This window comes from Gymnoscopelus braueri (genome assembly GCF_963280865.1).
Source record: "Gymnoscopelus braueri genome assembly, chromosome: 6".
NCBI classification, from domain to species: domain Eukaryota; kingdom Metazoa; phylum Chordata; class Actinopteri; order Myctophiformes; family Myctophidae; genus Gymnoscopelus; species Gymnoscopelus braueri.
This window is the reverse complement of record NC_137607.1, coordinates 35,895,012-35,913,069: the sequence shown is the minus strand read 5'-3', so window position 1 is coordinate 35,913,069 and position 18,058 is coordinate 35,895,012. Positions and strand designations below refer to the sequence as shown.

The following is an 18,058-nucleotide window of genomic DNA, read 5'->3' as shown; positions in this document are numbered from 1 at the left end:
ACGTAAACCAGTGGTTCTCAACCTTCAGGCTGCGACCCCCCAAAATAATCATATTTGAACTGGGGACCCCCCACAAGCGCTTGGAATTGTAGGAGTTGAGGCATTAAATATTGTGAAAATAGCAGATCTACAAGCTCACAATGCCAGGCGTTGTGAGCTTGTAGATCTGCTATTTTCACAATTCTTGCCTCTTTCTTACATTATTTGACAATTTGGCCAATGTTTAACCCGTTTGTTGATTATTACTTTTTATGCATAAATGGTTTTTTTTTTTTTCCATTTTTGTTTAAGTATTAAAAAGTCCTTAAATTGTCACTTCTCTGTCATCTGGGGACCCCCACAAAATCATGTGGAGATCCCCTTGGGGGTCCCGACCCACAGGTTGAGAACCACTGCGACACATTATAATGTCCTGGAACTCAGTATAGAGAAATTCGAGCCCTTCACTGAAAGAAGGGGACTCTTATTTTGAAAGGACGCCCATAGTTGGAGCGCAGCTAGGAGAGGGAGGGGGGTCATTTCCTGAGAGTTATTTAGTTTGAGCCAGATGATTAGTTTTTTTGGGGGGGGAAGAGGATGGACTGTAACATTGAATCAATTACAGGTCGCTGTAGCTGCAGCGCATTGTGAAGGAGGTCGTGGATGTAGACGGAGCGGCGCACACACTAACTGAAGGATTATTACCACTGCTGTGAAGGAGCGCTTAATGCTCCATTCCCCTTCATTCTGGATATATTCACTCCAAAGGAATTAATACGAGGGATTTTCTAAGGTAATTGAAAAGTAATTGGGAGTCAAAATGAGTGCCTTCTATTATTAGGCGTGTGCTATTAAAACTTTGTTGTTTTAATAGATTGCATACGAAGACTAGAGTTTTTTTTTTAAAGATACATTTGAATACCTTTTTGTAGGTCCAATTCAATTGAAATGCAAATTTGAATACTTCATATACACATAGGCTACAAAAATCATTTGACCGTACCACAACTGGAAAAGTTTGCGCAAAACTTTTTTTCTTTATTTTCTTTATTTTTAACTTCAGGAATAGTTTGGCACTTTTTCGTTAAGAGTTGTGTTATCCATGCACCATATGGCCTCACGTCCGGATGACGGGCAGGGAGAGAGAGTCGCTGACTGGATGAAAGCGCTCGTTTTTCGGCCTCACAGCTGGAGGTGTCACCTCGAAGACTGAGGCACCATTGTGGGATGCTGCCTGCCACTTAATGGGAAACACATTGGAAATTATATTTCACATCGCTTTCTCCCTCTCCCCTGCACCTTGGATGGAATGCGTGGAATTAAAACGGAATATCTGCATAGGAATGGCCCGTGACTGCAAGCTTTATGGAGTCGAACGTGGAAAGAAGAATTCTTCTGTTTTGGGGGACTCCGTTATAACTGCCATTTCACTGAGGAATGTTTCAGGACACGCATCAATTGTGCGAAATGTCGCACATAGGCTATATAATAAAGCTTTTTCCTGCAAAAAAATACGCAAAGCTAAAACTTTGTCTGTAGACGCCCATATATTTGCAATTCCACAAACCCTATTTGTTCACTCTTTGCAATAGCCCCCCGTTGATAATCAATTGCTCAGTTGCGGTATTGATTGCATGTGTAACCACTTATCTCAGAGGACAGTAAGTTGAGACACACAGCCCGATTTCAGCTGTTGCTCAAGTGCACCACTGTACTGTCCAGCAGAACCATTTGATATCTGCATGGGACATTTGTCGAGGCTTTTGGTGGGAGACTATAGCGTCTTGTCTACCCTGTGGGAGGCTGGGAGCAGAGAAAACAGGGTAGACAAGACGCTATAGTCTAGCTGCTGCAGTTGAATAGCCAGGGGAGTCCCCCGAGATGTTGGGGGGGTCCACAGATGACAGTGAAGTGACAATTTAAGACATTTTGAATACCTCAAAAAGAAAAAGAACATTACTGCATCAAAAGTAATCAACAAACTAAAAACTGGTCAAACATTGGCCAAATTGTCAAATAATATAAGAAAGAGGCAAAAATTGTGGAAAAATAGCCGATCTACAAGCTCACAATGCCTTGCAGCTGGAAAATAGAGAGCTTGTAGATCGGCTATTTCCCACAATATTTGTCTGTGGAACCGAGTCAAACTAAATGTAATGCCTCTAAATGCCTCTAAATGTAATGCCTTAGTTGAATCTTAGATGTGTAGGCCTACTCATTCTGACAGGAATATCCTATAGAAAATCCAAGCTCAAAAATCCTCCCTGAAAATGACTTGTTTTAAAACAAGGCGTGTGCACAAACATGTCAAATGGGATTAGGCCATTTGTCAAGGGATTCTCCCACGCGACTGTGTAGATGCTTTTCAGTCTGTTCCGTGGAGTGGGTCGACTTAATTATAGCGTTTGAACAGACCCAGGTTGTGCCAATGCATAATTATCCTGTCCGGATGATGAGCCCGTCTGACTGAGTGAGGAGCCACAAGGATCTTTGTATGAGCAAGACAATTTTGTAACCATAATTTACTGCTTGAGGGTATTATCTAATGGAGATTTCAAATCTCCATATTGGCCCTGTCTGAACAGCAAAAGAGACGATTTACGCGCTGGATTATGAACCTGAGAAGAAGCAAAAGAGAAGTTCCATAAACGTGACATTTCAAAGTCATACGTGGAATTATTCTAACTATTCTTCTGAGTCCAATTGGTCTGAGTGGTTTGATGTTAAAGGGATAGTTCACCCCCAAAATGACTTTTTTCCCTATCAAAATATAACCCCATGGAGCATTGAATCCATGGAGATTTGTTTAGTTCTCCAATGGAATCAATGCTTCATGGGGTTTGTAGGCTAATTGATAGAAAATAAGTCTTTTTGGGGTGAACTACCCCTTTAAAGACGTCAAAATCGGACTAATTGATGCATTTGCAGCGTTGTGCGCTGTGTGCGCTGCTTAATGGGAACGAGCGGCTCAGCCGTTGATGAAACCCAGGCACGCAGCAGGCAGCAGCAGAGTCCGAACATCACAGGCAGATAAGAGCAGCGGAATGTGACCAACAGACAGGATTCACTTTACGGCTGGCTAAAAGGACGGGCTCATGTTTATAGAATTAAGTCACAAACATCTGGCACGCATTTAGCGAATATTTCACTTTCCTATTTAGCCCTGAATGCCAAACAATGACCATTTCCAATTGGTCTAATCACATTGTAGTCCCTCACTTAGCGTGTGAATTAGAGACGGTGTTTATTAAAACTTTAAAAGACAAAAAGGATGATTATTTTCATTTCGTTTCGTTTTGGAGAGGCGTTGGAGAAAGCAGCAGTGAAGGGAGATGTAATCCCACTATCCCAGGACTGTCCGAGTCACTCAACATGTGGACTATGTCGCCCTCTAGTGGCGGCGCTTACATTGCGCTGGAGCGCATCTGGAGCAGGACTTGGTGCGCACATCATAATGTCAGTGGTTCTCAACCTTTTCAGGCAGGGACCCCCCAAAAGAATAGTATATGAACTGGGGACCCCCACCCTGACAACAAGCACTTGGAATTGCTTTACATTTAGTAATTGCATTTAGTGTGACTTGTTCCACAGATAAATATTGTGGGGTTGTGAGCTTATAGATCGGCTATATTCTCAATGTTTGCCTCTTTCTTATATTATTTGACTATTTGGCCAATGTTTGACCAGTTTTAGTTTGTTGATTACTTCTGATGCAATAATGGCATTTTTTATTTTCTTATTCTTTTTGATAAAAAAAATGTCTTAAAAGTCCATAAATTGTCATTTCACTGTCATCTGGGGGACCCCCAGATGACCCCCCCCCCCCCAAATCATGTGGGGACCCCCTGGGGGCCCCGACCCATAGGTTGAGAAACACTGACATAACTTTAGCCCAGAAGCCAATGTCCCCAGAGAGCAAAGCAAAGCCACAGCGTCTCCACCAGCTCCAAACTAAACGCACAGCCATGATGATTTGAGCGAGCCAGACGAAGATGAAGTCTACAAGTCATGGATTTATTGACCAGAGAGCAATTATTATCTAGATCTATTGAATGTGTTGCGACAAGGTATCGTTTGCCTTTAGAGTAAATTAGATGTCCATTAGAGCCGTTTTAAAACGACACACTTCTTTTCTCTTTAGGGAAGAACACGGTCCACGGCCATGGATGATACGAAGAGCTATCTCCTCTTTGCTGTTGTCCTGCTGGGGATCTTATCAGGTAAGAATGTACTTTTCTTTCGTTTATTGACTAACCTTTAATCCACTCTGGTTCTCAAAGTGGGGTCCGGGAACCCCCAGGGGTCCTTGATGGGGTTCCAGGGGCCCCCCTGCAAAATGCTGCAGTAAACGAAGACCTCTTTTCTTCGGCTATTCTAAATAAATATGCTATTAAAAATAAATGAAAATGTAAATCTCAAATCTTGTGGAATGGTCCCTGGCCCAATATGTTTTCAAATACGGGTTTGTGGCCAAAATATATAGGACTGCACAGTGGTAGATATAGTATAAGTATCAATACTGCAATGTAGAAATAATCTGTACAAAAGTAATGGTATCAAAATGTACTTAAAGTACCCAAAGTAGAAAGTACTCATTATGCAGAATGTCCCATTTCAAGTTTTCAAATGTATAAAAATCTTTTGAAAATACTTATTTTCAAATGGCCGAGATGTATATAGGGTTGAAGTGGGTGATGTAGATTTGGATTAATATTACTAAACATATAGTAATATTAATCCAAATCTACCAAGTAACTAGTAACTAAAGTTTTCAAATAATTGTAGTGGAGTAAAAGTACAATAATATTTGACTCTGAGATGTAGTGGAGTAGAAGTAAAAGTACTGAGAACTGGAAATACTCGAGTAAAGTAAAACATACCTCAAAACTGTACTTAAGTACTGTACTTGAGTAAATGTACTTGCTTACTTTACACCACTGCCTTTCTTCCAGCCTCATCCGGACTGTTACCGCCGACCATCATATCGAATGAAGAGGAGTTCGTCCTCCAGCGTCTGTCCGTGTTCAACATCAGCTGTACGGGCAAGAGGAACGTGCTGTGGGTCGAGCCCCTGCCCCTAGACACGTTCGTCTTACCCGGGTACTACACCTCCACCCTGTTCATCTACAACGCATCGGCGGCCCACACTGGGTACTATAGCTGCAGATATGATGCAGAAGATGAGGATGACAATGAGGCTGAAATCTACGTCTTTGTCCCAGGTAAAAAAAAGAATGTGAAGAAGCACCAATTAACGCCATTGTCACTAATTGTTTTATATTCATAATCGAATAGGCCTAACAGTGAAGTGAGTTACGTCAACTCTGCTGGCTGCTGCAGTAGCCCAAGTGATTTTATTTTGTGAAAATAATTGTTAAATAGCACTGCTATAGCTGCTATATGTGTATGTTCAGTAACAAGGGTCCCTGTCGCTCCAGCACTTAAGTAAACAGAAAATGTATTTTCAGGTGCATTCTCAGGAGGGAGAATGCATGCAGGATACAGGATAAACAAGTGAAAGTGATGGCTCAAAGAAGCGAGCAGACAAATTTGAAACTATAGAATTGAAGCCGAAATGGGGTCTCTCTCCTGATTGGATTAAATTGGCAACCCACCTGAAAATGTAATATGTTTACTAAAGGGATGGAGAGGCGAGAAGACCGACCCATTACAGGACAAACAATCTAGCAACGATTACTGTCAGAATATAGTGCTTTAACCTTTTCACAAAAAACTCGTTTTAACCAAAAATATCACTTACACTACCTAAAAGTAGCCTATTCTTTTTTCTATGAGTGTAGATATGTTTAAAAAGTGCAAATCTGTTAATTTAACTACGAATGGAACCAAATGGAAGTGGGTTCCATTTGATCTCATTTGTAGGCTGCACTCTCAGAGTTGGTCTTACACTGAGGATTTTACTGTGTGGATGTGATTCATGTCACTTGTCCTTTTGCACCTAAACACTACACAAAAATGTTCTAAACAGCACTACAAGTGTGTGTGTGTGTGTGTGTGTGTGTGTGTGTGTGTGTGTGTGTGTGTGTGTGTGTGTGTGTGTGTGTGTGTGTGTGTGCGCGCGCGCGAGCGTGTTAGTGAGAGAGAGAGAAAGAAACGGAGAGAGAGAGAGAGAGAGAGAGAGAGAGAGATGGGGGAACCTCTTTTGGTACAATATAGCACCTATCTTAAAGGTGCTACCCTTGCCAAATGGTGCTATATAGAACCATTACAGGAGCGTAAACTAAGCCCAAGAAGCAGTAGAGAACATCTAAAGAACCGTGTTGTATTTGTACAACCCAGCCAGAAGGATCGCTGAAGAACTGCCATGTTTTTGTGTGTGCACAGACCCCCAAGTTCCGTTCGTTCCAGAGGAGCCCGAAAACCTGGTGGTTCCGGTGTTCACCGGAGGAACCATCATCCCCTGCCGCGTGTCGGACCCACGGTCTCACGTCCTGCTGAAGAGCGTCCCCAGCGGCGAGGAGATCCCTGCGCCGTACGACAACAAGATGGGCTTCATCAGCAGCCTGTCCTCCGGACAGTACCAGTGTGAGACCACCGTCAACGGCCGAACGGTCGGGAGCGACGTCTACACTGTGGACGACGGCGACAAAGGTAAGAAGGCCATGAGCACCCTAGAGCTTAGACCTGGGGTCTTCAATGTTTTTCAGGCCAAGGACCCCCTAGCGGAGAGAGAGATGAAGCAGGGACCCCCACTATACATTGTATAAAATTGTGTTGCAGATTAAACTTTTTTCATAGATTCCATAGATAGCTGGATTCATGCTAATGTCTATTTTCAGATAGTTAACCTTTAAACCCTCAATATTTAGTCAACTTGACCGTTGGCTCTGTACTTGGTCTGCTCTTTTTCCCTCTACATCAACTCTCTGAAAATGGTACAGTAGGAAACCTGCTGGTTGACAAGAAGTACTGCCCGAATCTCATTAGTGGGTATTGGCTCTTGAATGAGTGGTAGATGTTTGGTCTCCCACGAGGGACACAAAACATACGGTTTCCAGCTGCCTAAATTAGACGATATGAAAATAACTTAACTTTCATGTCATGCCATGAAAAGCATATGTGCGAAATTATACATTCCCAGATTTAGTCATAAATGCATTTGACAGAAAAAGCAACAACTCCAGACTGTTTGGCCATGCTGCAAAAGTTTAGGTAACTTATGCAAATATAATTTCCCAACGGAGTGCAACTCTGACATTTTACTGTAGGCTTGTATGTCTTTATTAATAATCATTAAATTAAAAAGACTGAGCCACAAAAAAAGCAAACAAGTTAAACCATCATGTATTCTGAACACTGGGAAACGACTATTGCGTAATTGTTCCTTTCAAGCAGCAGTAAAAGTGATGGGAACAGGACAAGATGGGGAACATTATTGTGCGCAGCTGTTAACACTCTCCAAGCGTGTTTACCAGTCAGAGAGCTGAGAGAGAGAGGGTGATCTCACCGTGTGACAACCATCATGATGTCATGATGTCATTAGCACTGGGGGAGATGACTTCACACTCCTGTTGTCACTGTGTGTGTGTGTCCTGTTGTCACCAACTAGACACACACACACACACACACACACACACACACACACACACACACACACACACACACACACACACACACACACACACACACACACACACACACACACACACACACACACACACACACACACACACACACACACACACACACACACAAGCGAGCTGTCACGATGGCATGAGAAACACATGATCTCATGGTTATCACGTCGTCACCGTAGCCTGGATGGGTGAGATGACGGTGCTCATATCTTGTCCCTCCCTGGTGGTCTGTGCAGTGTCAGAGGACTTCCGTGTGGAGGTGAGAGCCAGCGAGGAGGCAGTGAGGGTGGGACAGCCCTTCAACATCACCTGTGTGGCCCCCACCGGAATGGCCTTTCACCAGCAGTGGCTCCACCCCAGAAAACAGGCAAGTTTTCATCTCTGTCTGTCTTCCTGTGTGTGTGTGTGTGTGTGTGTGTGTGTGTGTGTGTGTGTGTGTGTGTGTGTGTGTGTGTGTGTGTCTCTCTCTCTCTCTCTCTCTCTCTCTCTCTCTCTCTCTCTCTCTCTCTCTCTCTCTCTCTCTCCCTTCCCACTAAACATGAATGGTGCTAAAAGCACTAAAAGTTGTTGTTTGACATTACCTTTGGTGCTATATAGCGAGGTATATAGCAGCCATGTCAAATGGTGCTATATAGAACCATTAGAGGTGTCTGTCTGTCTGTCTGTCTGTCTGTCTGTCTGTCTGTCTGTCTGTCTGTCTGTCTGTCTGTCTGTCTGTCTGTCTGTCTGTCTGTCTGTCTGTCTGTCTGTCTGTCTGTCTGTCTGTCTGTCTGTCTGTCTCTCTATCTCCGGACCCCAACCAATACTGTAAAATCCTCAACGTTACTTTTAACCCAGAGAGTGTACAGAGCCCCAAGGGTCCATTTGGTTCCTAACTATCAATCATTTAGCTAGGGACCCCCCTGGAACTCCCCTCAAGGACAACTGGGGGGTCCCCAGACCCCATGTTGAGAGTGGTCTGGTCTTTTATTACCCTTTATCTTGTCTGCTCTCTGAGCCGCCGGCTGCGTTGCTAACGTCTCCATGAGTTCTAGTGTTTTATTACTCTTTTTCTTGGCTGTGGTCTCTCTCACTGTATTTCCTCCTCTTCATTGACTTGGTGTCCCTCCATGTTCTGTTCCTGCCCAGCAGCGCTGAGAATTAATTTCGGTGAATAATTATGTTGGACTGCGACTTCGTAGGGGAGAAACGTAATAGAGCTCAGAGGACAGTAATAAAAAGAAAGGGAAAAAAGTACAGTAAGGAAGGAAAGACAGGGATGAACGCACACGTCTGAATCTGGACACGTTAATCTAAATCTCAGTCTGAATGCATGGATCTCAACGCATTAATCCAAAGATCAACCTGAATGTATGGATCAAAATCTCTATCTGAATGCATGACTCTGAACCTTTACTGTAACCAGAATCTCAACCTGGGTGCATGAATCTCGACACATGAATCCAAATGTCAATCTAAATGCATGAATCCAAATCTCAATCTGAACCCAAGAATCTGAATGCATGAATCTGAATCTGAATGCATGAATCTGAATCTGAATGCATGAACGTGAACGCATGAATCCAAATCTGAACATACTGTAAATGCATGAATCTGAATCTTTCCAGTAAGGCCTGCAGCCACATGGTTCATTGCTATGGCCGAGCCACAGCGTGAAGCACCTGTCTGGCTGGTAAAGCGACTGGTGAGAAAGTTGTTTGTAGAAGTTTAGGACAAACGGCTTGTAGGAAGGAGTCAGTTCAAAAGGAAGGGAGGATAGTAAATCCTTTGACCGCTCTGACCCTGGGACGTGTAGAGCAGATATACGCCCCACTTCCACATGACCCCATGATCCCAGTGAAACATTTTATGCATTAAGTGTGCACGCTGCATGTATTCTAGGGTATAAGAATCATTTAAAAATGTCCTCCATTTAGTGAGTGTGTGTGTGTGTGTGTGTGTGTGTGTGTGTGTGTGTGTGTGTGTGTGTGTGTGTGTGTGTGTGTGTGTGTGTGTGTATGTGCGCGCGCGTGCGCGCCTGTGTGTCCATAATCCCTGCAGCACATTTTGACAAAACCGTCTGTTTTAGTGCATGGGATTCCTCTAAGCCGTTTTCCAGAGACAGTCAGGACTCCCGGCTTTGGTCTCAGTTGCAATTACAGGCTTTTAAAAGGCCCTGCGATCCTGATTTATCTCCTGTGGGCCCGTGAGTGTTTTACCCATCAGCTCTCACTCTGAAAAATGGAACCCAGGCTGATACCTGCAAAGGAAAAGGAAAAGCACAGTGAGAGGGAGAACCCCCCCCCCCCCCAAAAAAAAAGAATACAAAGAAAAACAAGATTCAGGATACAGAAAGCCATCGTTCTTCTGTCAGCACGTATGAGTCTGTCCAAATCCAGTGGCTTAAAAAGAAAAGCTATACCGGTAGAGTGATTTACTAAAGGTCTTTACACGCCGGGAGCGTGAACAATAAACAATCCGAAAATGCTACTGCGAATATTTCACATCAAAGTATTCATACAGGTGATGATGCCTGATTCATTCAGGTTGATGCGTTTATTTGTGGTGAAAATCAACCTTTCTTTGAGAATTTGTGGATGTACTCATGATGCAAACACTTAGAAAAAATATATTTTCGGGGGAATTAATCACACAATAAGGGCCATCAGTTGTGTGGTGGTTTCGCACACCGAACATAGCCAATCTACAAGCTCACAACAACGCATCGCAGTGCAACGTGTTGTGAGCTTGTAGATTTTTATTTCTTTTTGTACAGCTTTTTATTTTCGGTGCACAACACCTTGCACACCAAAGTATATGAGGCCCTTAACCTTATACATGTATGATGTCCATGTATTCTTCCAGGCTGTGGACGCTGTTCAGATGAAGCAGACCTTTCCCGATCGGGTCCTCTACACCCTCGCCATCCAGGAAGCCACCGTCCAGGACAGCGGGATCTACGAGTGCTCCGTCACCAACGACTTCAGCGGCGAGGTCCGAGCCAGCAGCGTGGCCGTCGCCGTCTTCGGTACGTTTCCCCTTCCGTTTTGGTCCAGGTCACAACTTTCAGCAGCTTTGTAATGGTTTGACCGAACGCTCGCACTCCCTATAGTCTAAGAAGTCGCCAAATCCACTTTGATTGCTTTCCCATCGGTCAGGTAAATTGGTTGTGATTTCCTGTGCGTACGTCAAGTGCTGACAAGGGCGTGCGAGTTTGACCATCCTAAAGTGAAGTTACACCTCTGCTATGATCATCATCTACCGTGTTTTATGGGATGGCTTCCGCAGATGTCTGCCAGACTTTCATTTCTCCAACCCCTCTGTCTCTCTCATATTTTTGTCTTATTTTTCCGTCAAATTTCTTTCTCTACCCCCCCCCCCCCCCTTTCTTGGCTCGTCCCTACCTCTCCCTCCATCAGAGGAAAGCTCCTTCGCTACGATGGACCACAGTGGGATCGGGGCGGTGGAGTTCGTCAGCCTGCTGGAGGAGACGGAGTTCACCATCCTCATCGACGCCTACCCCGCCCCCAAAGTGGCCTGGCTCAAGGACGCCGCCGCCATGTCTGAGAGCTACTATCTGTTCTCCAAAACCAGCCACCTGGAGGGGAACCGGTGAGGGTGGCGTTTTGAGCGTATCCGTGTAGTGACAAAAGATGTGTTCAGTTTTAGTTTCCTCCGTCTGAGAGTTCTGTTCTGTAAAAAAAATTGCGAAAATAGCAGATCTATAAGCTCCCAATGCGTCATATCGTATCTTGTACATCAGCTAGTTTTGCCATTAACCATACAAGGAATTATGCACAAGGCTTAAGTGGCTAAAAGAAAATGCGTGGAGGTACGTCTGTGGCCTACTGGCAGGGTGCACAAGAGGTTTGGCGCTGATTTTGTCCAGCGGTTTGCGAGATTAGCTCCAGACACTCAAGACAGACGCACATACAGACAGCCAGACAGACAGACAGACAGACAGACAGACAGACCCTCTTATAGGCGGCTAGACTCGTAAAAAATCCAGAATCCTCAAATTGATTGCCGTGTTTATCTGTTGTGTTCTCGCAGGTATCAAAGCATTCTGACGTTCCGTCAGCCCCTTGAGAAAGACAGCGGGAATTACACCATCACGGCGCTCAGTGGATCACACACGGCCCAGTTCTCCTTCACCCTCAAAGTGAAAGGTGAGAGGAACGTCACCACATCTTCAGAACCTGTCCTTCATTTATGATTCTAGCTGATCTAGTGATGTAGACTGGGATCAACTTGTTTTGCAGTTTTAGAGAGAATCAGTGGCTACGGATAAGGTCTGTGCTCCCTTTTTACGAGTAACTCTTGGTATACTTTGTTTGGTAATTCCATTTTTGATTCTAACTCGTAGAGACATAGCTTACTCGAGTCAGTATTCATGTGGGAGGAACAATAACATTGCGGCACACAACGGGTACGGATATCAGTAGGCGGGCTCTAGAGTAGGCGGGTTTGAGACCGGATCACACTGGTTAATTCAGAATTAAAACCAGGCTTTCCGCAGTGTGGAGAGCCTGGTGATGTGAGGTTAGTGCAGATGTCTTGCCAGATGCATTCGGATCTGTGACTGACCCGTGACGACTGTGTTGATTCCTCAAGCGACGGGCGCGATACTGTTCCATCCGTCCGCGGCCCCGCTGCTGTTGCCCCAGAAGGAGGAGATGGTGGTGGCCCTTCACACCGACTTCACACTGACCTGTCGCGGCGAGGCGGAGCTGGCCTGGGACACACCGGTCTACCTGGCGGCGCAGACCCAGGAGGACAACAGCGGCCTGTTCGTCACCACCGTCACGGTGGAGAACGCCACGGCCGCGCACACCGGCTTCTACACCTGCTCCTACAGCGGCAACGCCACCGGCGAGACGGAGGAATCCAGCATCTACGTCTATGTGCCAGGTAATTTCAAGGACCCTGTGTTTGATGTGATTTTTACCTGTGGGAGTTATACCAATCTACACTGTAACATCCTCAGTGCATATCTTACTCTGAAAGTGTACAAATGGAACCAAAGGGTCCATTTAGTTCCATTTGAACACTCTCAGAGTTACCAAGTTTTTGGTTTCTAGGTCTTCGGGTCTGTCTCTTTTAAAAACTCTGAAAACTAACGTAACTACGTTTAGAGATTGAAAGGAAATAAAAATAATACCAACGTTTGAATGATCAAGTAAAATAAACGTTTGACTTCAACCCAGATCCAGAGTTTCCTTTCGTGCTGTCGATGGTGCCCTTTGGCAACCACGTGCTGTCCAACCACGAGGAGATGGAGATCCCGTGTCGAGTGTCTGACCCCAGCGCCAACGTGAGCCTGGTGAACGTGGACACCCAGCAGCCCGTGCCGAGCGTCTACGACAGCAAGATAGGTGCGGTGGGGATGTTCACCGCTGGGACCTACGTTTGCAAGGCCTTCGTCAACGGAGAGGAGCACCACAGCGAGGAGTACATCGTCCATGGCTGGGCAGGTGTGTGTGTGTGTGTGTATTTGCATGTATGCAAAGTTTGTGTACACATGCATTCTCATGTTTTGAGACTAAAGGTCCACTCCAGTCCTTACACACTGGAAGCATGATGAATAATAAGATCCGAAAACGCATCAGCGAATATTTCACATAAAACTATTAATTTGGTGATTTCTCGTTTATACAGGTTGATGCTTTTATTTGCACTTCTCATGAGTACGTCCACTCACTTCTGTGTGGACGTACTCATGACACAAGCACCAGTTTGAAGTAATGCAAATTAATCACACAAAATAAACACTCCCGATGTGCAATGACCTTCAGAGTTAAACCAACACCCCTGAATTTACTGTGAACCAATTACATCACATCTGAGGTGGCTTTCTAACCAACCAAATGTGTCCCATAGAATGCTCCTCAGTGGTCATGTTGACGGATGTTAATTTTTACGTCGCCTCTTTGTGCCTTTTTGCGTGTCAGGCTCTGAGCTGCGTGTGGAGCTCAAAGCTCAGCGGACCGCTCTGCTGGTGGGACAGACCATCACAGTCAGCTGTGTGGCCCGGGGCGCCGAGATACTGGAAGACCACTGGAAATACCCAGGCAAACAGGTGAGACACACACCCCCCCACGCACGCACGCACGCACGCACGTCACACACACACACACACACACACACACACACACACACACACACACACACACACACACACACACACACACACACACACACACACACACACACACACACACACACACACACACACACACACACACACACACACACACGTTCTACTCTCCTCAGACTGCAAGATGCACATACATGCATGCATTGTGTTAAATTTCAGTGCTTCGAATGGACGGTTTCTGATAAATTCTCAGCCTCCCCTCTGTCTTTATTATATAACCTTTATTTGACCGGTAAAATCACTTTGAGACCAAAGTTTTTAAATGCGAGCTGGCCAAGAGGCAAAGAAATGACAAGGCTTTGTAAGAGACAATACGAAGGAAGTACATGATGGCTTGTGTCTATTGCAGGCTGACCGTGGCCTCAAGACAGTGCGTGAGAACAAGAAAGACCAGGAGATCCAGTACACCCTGACCATCCCTCAGGCCTCATCCAAAGACAGCGGCATCTACGCCTGCTCCATCACCGACATCATCAGCAACGAGAGACAGACCAAGGAGCTTGCTGTCACCGTCTACGGTACAAGAGATCTTGTAGATCGTCTATTTCCAGTGCCGTGCGCAACTAAGTACAACCCAGGCTTTCAGTAAACAGTGTGCGGCATAATGTCAATATCATACTGTGACGAGAGGGGAATAGATAGACAGTGCAGCTTTACGGTGCATAGAAACATTGTGCTTTTTTCATAGATTTATTCGTAAAATAAAATATGTATTCTGTTCATGAAATAAAGGTTGAGTTGAGGATGATGCAGACTGCACAAACATATTCCGCTAATGTCTTTCTCCCTCTCTCTCTCTCTCTCTCTCAAACAGAGAGCCCGTTTGTGTCCCTGTGGCCCGAGTTCGCGGCCCTGGAGTCGGCGGACCTGGATGAGTCGAAGGAGTTCCGATCCAATATCGAGTCCTTCCCCAGCACCCGCGTCTCCTGGCTCAAAGACGGCCGCCCGCTCGACGACGTGACGGCGGAGATCTCCACCAGCCTCCGGCAGCTCAGCGAGACCAGGTGAAGGGGCTGTTTGAACTTAAACTTGTACCTCAAACGCCACTAATGACAAGCTGCCCGCAGCATTCCCATCCTTCCAGGCCAAACTGCCAGGGCCCTGTAATTACCGAGCAACCCTTACGGGTCAATTTTTACACCTTTAGAGCAGGGGGTCAAAATCAGTTTAACCACAACGCCTCGCGATATGACTTTAGTTTAAAAAAATCTAAATATTTCAACATTTTAACAACGGAAATCTTGCATGGGAGTCCCTGCCTGGCACAAAATATTTTCAGATGGTGTTCATATTACATTAATTAATTTGTGGGTCCTTGAGTTTGAGAACCACTGCTTTAGAGTTAAATTATCATGGATTTCACTGTGATAGGATCCTGTAGCTATTGTGACACTGTGTATTTGTTTCTTGCTGGTCTTGGTTTCTTGTAGGTACCAGAGCGTTCTGACTCTCATCAGGGCCAAAGAGGAGGACAGCGGGAACTACACAATGCTGGTGGAGAACGGCAACCAGAGCCGCAGTCACAGCTTCACCCTCCAGGTCAAAGGTGAGTCAGAAGAATGCTCCGAGCCCCTACATTAAAGCTGTCCCTTTATCTCTCTGGATACGACCCCTGACCCTCTCTCCCTTTCTCCCACTATCTTTCACTCTCCCTCTCCCTCAATCTTTCACTCTGTTATGCCGCCTGCTCCCTGTCCGTCTGGGTTCCGCAGTGCCTGCAGTCATCGTGGACCTGATGGATCTCCACCACGGCTCCGCCACAGGCCAGTCTGTGGTGTGCGTCGCTGGAGGGCAGCCCACCCCCGAGGTGGAATGGTTCATCTGCAAGAACATCAAACAGTAAGTTCTTTCAGTCTTGTCAGGCCTCTGTCTCCCCCTGTGCTTTATTAAGGCTTGATTTATACTTAATTGCACGCAAAATAGACGCGTTGTGAGCTTGTAAATCGGCTACTTCTGCAGCATGACACCGGCGCGCAACTAAGTATCAGAGTCACATTTAAGGGGCTCATCCCATATGCACTGCGCAGTTACGGAATGCCGCACTGCTCTGTGATTGAACTGCATCAATCTGGGAAGAAAATATGTTTTTTTCTCATTTGTTTTTGCCTCTGGGGGCACCACCTCCTTTTTTGTGTAGAAACAGAAACTCGGTTTTCCCTCCTCCCCAACACTACACAACACTACATGCTGTTAGCAGAATCTGCCTTGAGAGATTAGAGCTGCATTAAACCATGCAACACTTTCCACGTTGTGATTTCTCTCTCTTTCGTTCGCACCGTCCAGCTGTGCCAACGACTCGTCCCAGTGGGTGCCCCTGCTGACCAATTCCACCGACATCACGGTTGACTCCCACATCGACGAGGACAACCACCTGGAGAGCCAGGTCATGTTCGGACACCTGGAGAACACGCTGGCTGTGCGCTGCCTGGCCAGGAATGAGATGGCGGTCGTCAGCCGGGAGGTCAAGCTGGTCTCTAGCGGTAAGTGCGTGCACACCTACTCAATTTGCTAATCAATATAATTGAATTTGATTTAACTTCATTTAAATTTAGGCATTTCGCAGACACTCTTATCCAGAGTATTTTGTAGTGCTTCAAAGAAACATCAAAGATTAGATTTGTTTTATCAAGCAAAACAAATCTAAATCTAAACCAACATAAATCTACATGGTATAATCCAATCAAATCAAATCCACTTTATTCATAGAGCACATTTAAAAACAACTATGTTGTAACAAAAGTGCTATAAAACAAAACAAAAAAAGGAAAAAGTCAACTATAGCATCTATCAACAAAGGTGACAAGAGGGGATAGAAGGAGAGAGGAGTGGTAGGGGGACACCTGGAAAATGAACACGTCCCCCAACACACAGACAGACAGACAGACAGACACACACACACACACACACACACACACACACACACACACACACACACACACACACACACACACACACACACACACACACACACACACACACACACACACACACACACACACGGTTCAGATGTCATAGTGTCATTTGCTGCTGTCGTGTTTCCTCCTAATTGGCTTCTCATTCTGCCAGTGGTAGTTGTGTGAAGTTGTTAGGGACCGTTACTAGCAGGGAGAGCCATAGCAGCTGTCAGAATGCCACAGTGTTAGCAGTGAGACAGCTGATCTCAAGCCTCTGCTTGGGGGAGGATTCTTATTCTGAAATTCAAGATACTTCCAGGGCCATTTGGCAACCTTTTTTTCAAACCTGCTTTATTTTTCACATCTGCAGCCCACGTTTTGGGCTTGTTAATAAGGAGGACACCTTTGCTGTCAGGAAACCCCCCCGCATGCAACGCTGTGAAAGGGCTCAAGCTCACATAGACGCATTTACTCATTTCATCATCACATGATCAAACTCAACGTACTCCTCCAGCATGTGTGTGACGTAGGGATTGCAACAGTTAATCAAACAAATCGATGTAATCGATTATAAAAAAAATATCGATCATTGAATAATTGATCCCTATTTTAGTCATTATAGGTGACATTTTCAAAATGAATTTCAAAGACGTACCGATATACAAGCTCACAACGTGTCGTGATGCTAAGCGAAGCGTTGTGAGCATGTACGATAGATCGGCTATTTTCAGTTTTCAGTTTCACTATTTTCGCATGACACCATTGTGCAACATAGTATAAAATAATGCTTAAATGATTCATCAATTTGTCGATATATATATTTTTTTATATATAAAAAAACACACTTCTCAATCTCAAGTAATTGATCGAATAATTCCTAAGAAGATAATAGTTGCAACGTGTGTGTATGTGTGTGCATATGTGTGTGCGTGTGTGCGTGCGTGTGTGTGCGTGTGTGTGTGTGTGTGTGTGCATGCGTTTGTATGTATGTTTAACAGGCCCTCACTCACAGCTCACTGTAGCTGCTGCAGTCCTGGTTCTTCTGGTGTTCGTCATCATCTCACTCATTGTCCTGGTCATCATCTGGAAGCAGGTACTGTACCTGCATCGTTCATCTCATCTCCTCACTCACTCATTCGCTCCCACTCACTGGCGGGCCTGCAGTCTGCACGCACTTGACTGGGCTGATTCGCTGCATTCACTTTTGTCACCTTCTTCTCGCATGTTAACGGACTGGCTCTTGTCTACATGTGCTCCATCCTACAGAAACCCCGCTACGAGATCCGCTGGAGGGTGATCGAGTCTGTGAGCCCCGACGGCCATGAGTACATCTACGTGGACCCCATGCAGCTGCCCTACGACTCCCGATGGGAGTTCCCCCGCGAGAGACTCGTGCTCGGTGAGCTGGGGTGACAGTGTGAAGTGCTGTGGTCTTGTACCGGCGGCCGCGT

The 18,058-nt window shown here is 45.4% G+C and overlaps 1 protein-coding gene across 2 annotated transcripts in view; it reads left to right on the top strand.

The window, feature by feature from the left end:
* Positions 1-616: 616 nt before the first annotated feature.
* pdgfra (platelet-derived growth factor receptor, alpha polypeptide) overlaps positions 617-18,058 on the top strand; it is a 29,291-nt gene continuing 11,849 nt past the window's right edge. For both annotated transcript variants that reach the window (XM_080430268.1, XM_080430267.1), the window contains exons 1-18: positions 617-772; positions 4,121-4,199; positions 4,932-5,201; positions 6,325-6,591; positions 7,814-7,944; positions 10,422-10,584; positions 10,976-11,168; positions 11,610-11,725; positions 12,171-12,467; positions 12,764-13,030; positions 13,508-13,635; positions 14,063-14,231; positions 14,528-14,717; positions 15,144-15,259; positions 15,426-15,552; positions 15,997-16,193; positions 17,606-17,700; positions 17,874-18,006. In XM_080430268.1, the coding sequence (XP_080286394.1) occupies positions 4,142-4,199; positions 4,932-5,201; positions 6,325-6,591; positions 7,814-7,944; positions 10,422-10,584; positions 10,976-11,168; positions 11,610-11,725; positions 12,171-12,467; positions 12,764-13,030; positions 13,508-13,635; positions 14,063-14,231; positions 14,528-14,717; positions 15,144-15,259; positions 15,426-15,552; positions 15,997-16,193; positions 17,606-17,700; positions 17,874-18,006 (2,917 nt within the window). In that variant the 5' untranslated portion in view covers positions 617-772; positions 4,121-4,141. The remainder of the gene's footprint in view (positions 773-4,120; positions 4,200-4,931; positions 5,202-6,324; positions 6,592-7,813; positions 7,945-10,421; positions 10,585-10,975; positions 11,169-11,609; positions 11,726-12,170; positions 12,468-12,763; positions 13,031-13,507; positions 13,636-14,062; positions 14,232-14,527; positions 14,718-15,143; positions 15,260-15,425; positions 15,553-15,996; positions 16,194-17,605; positions 17,701-17,873; positions 18,007-18,058) is intronic.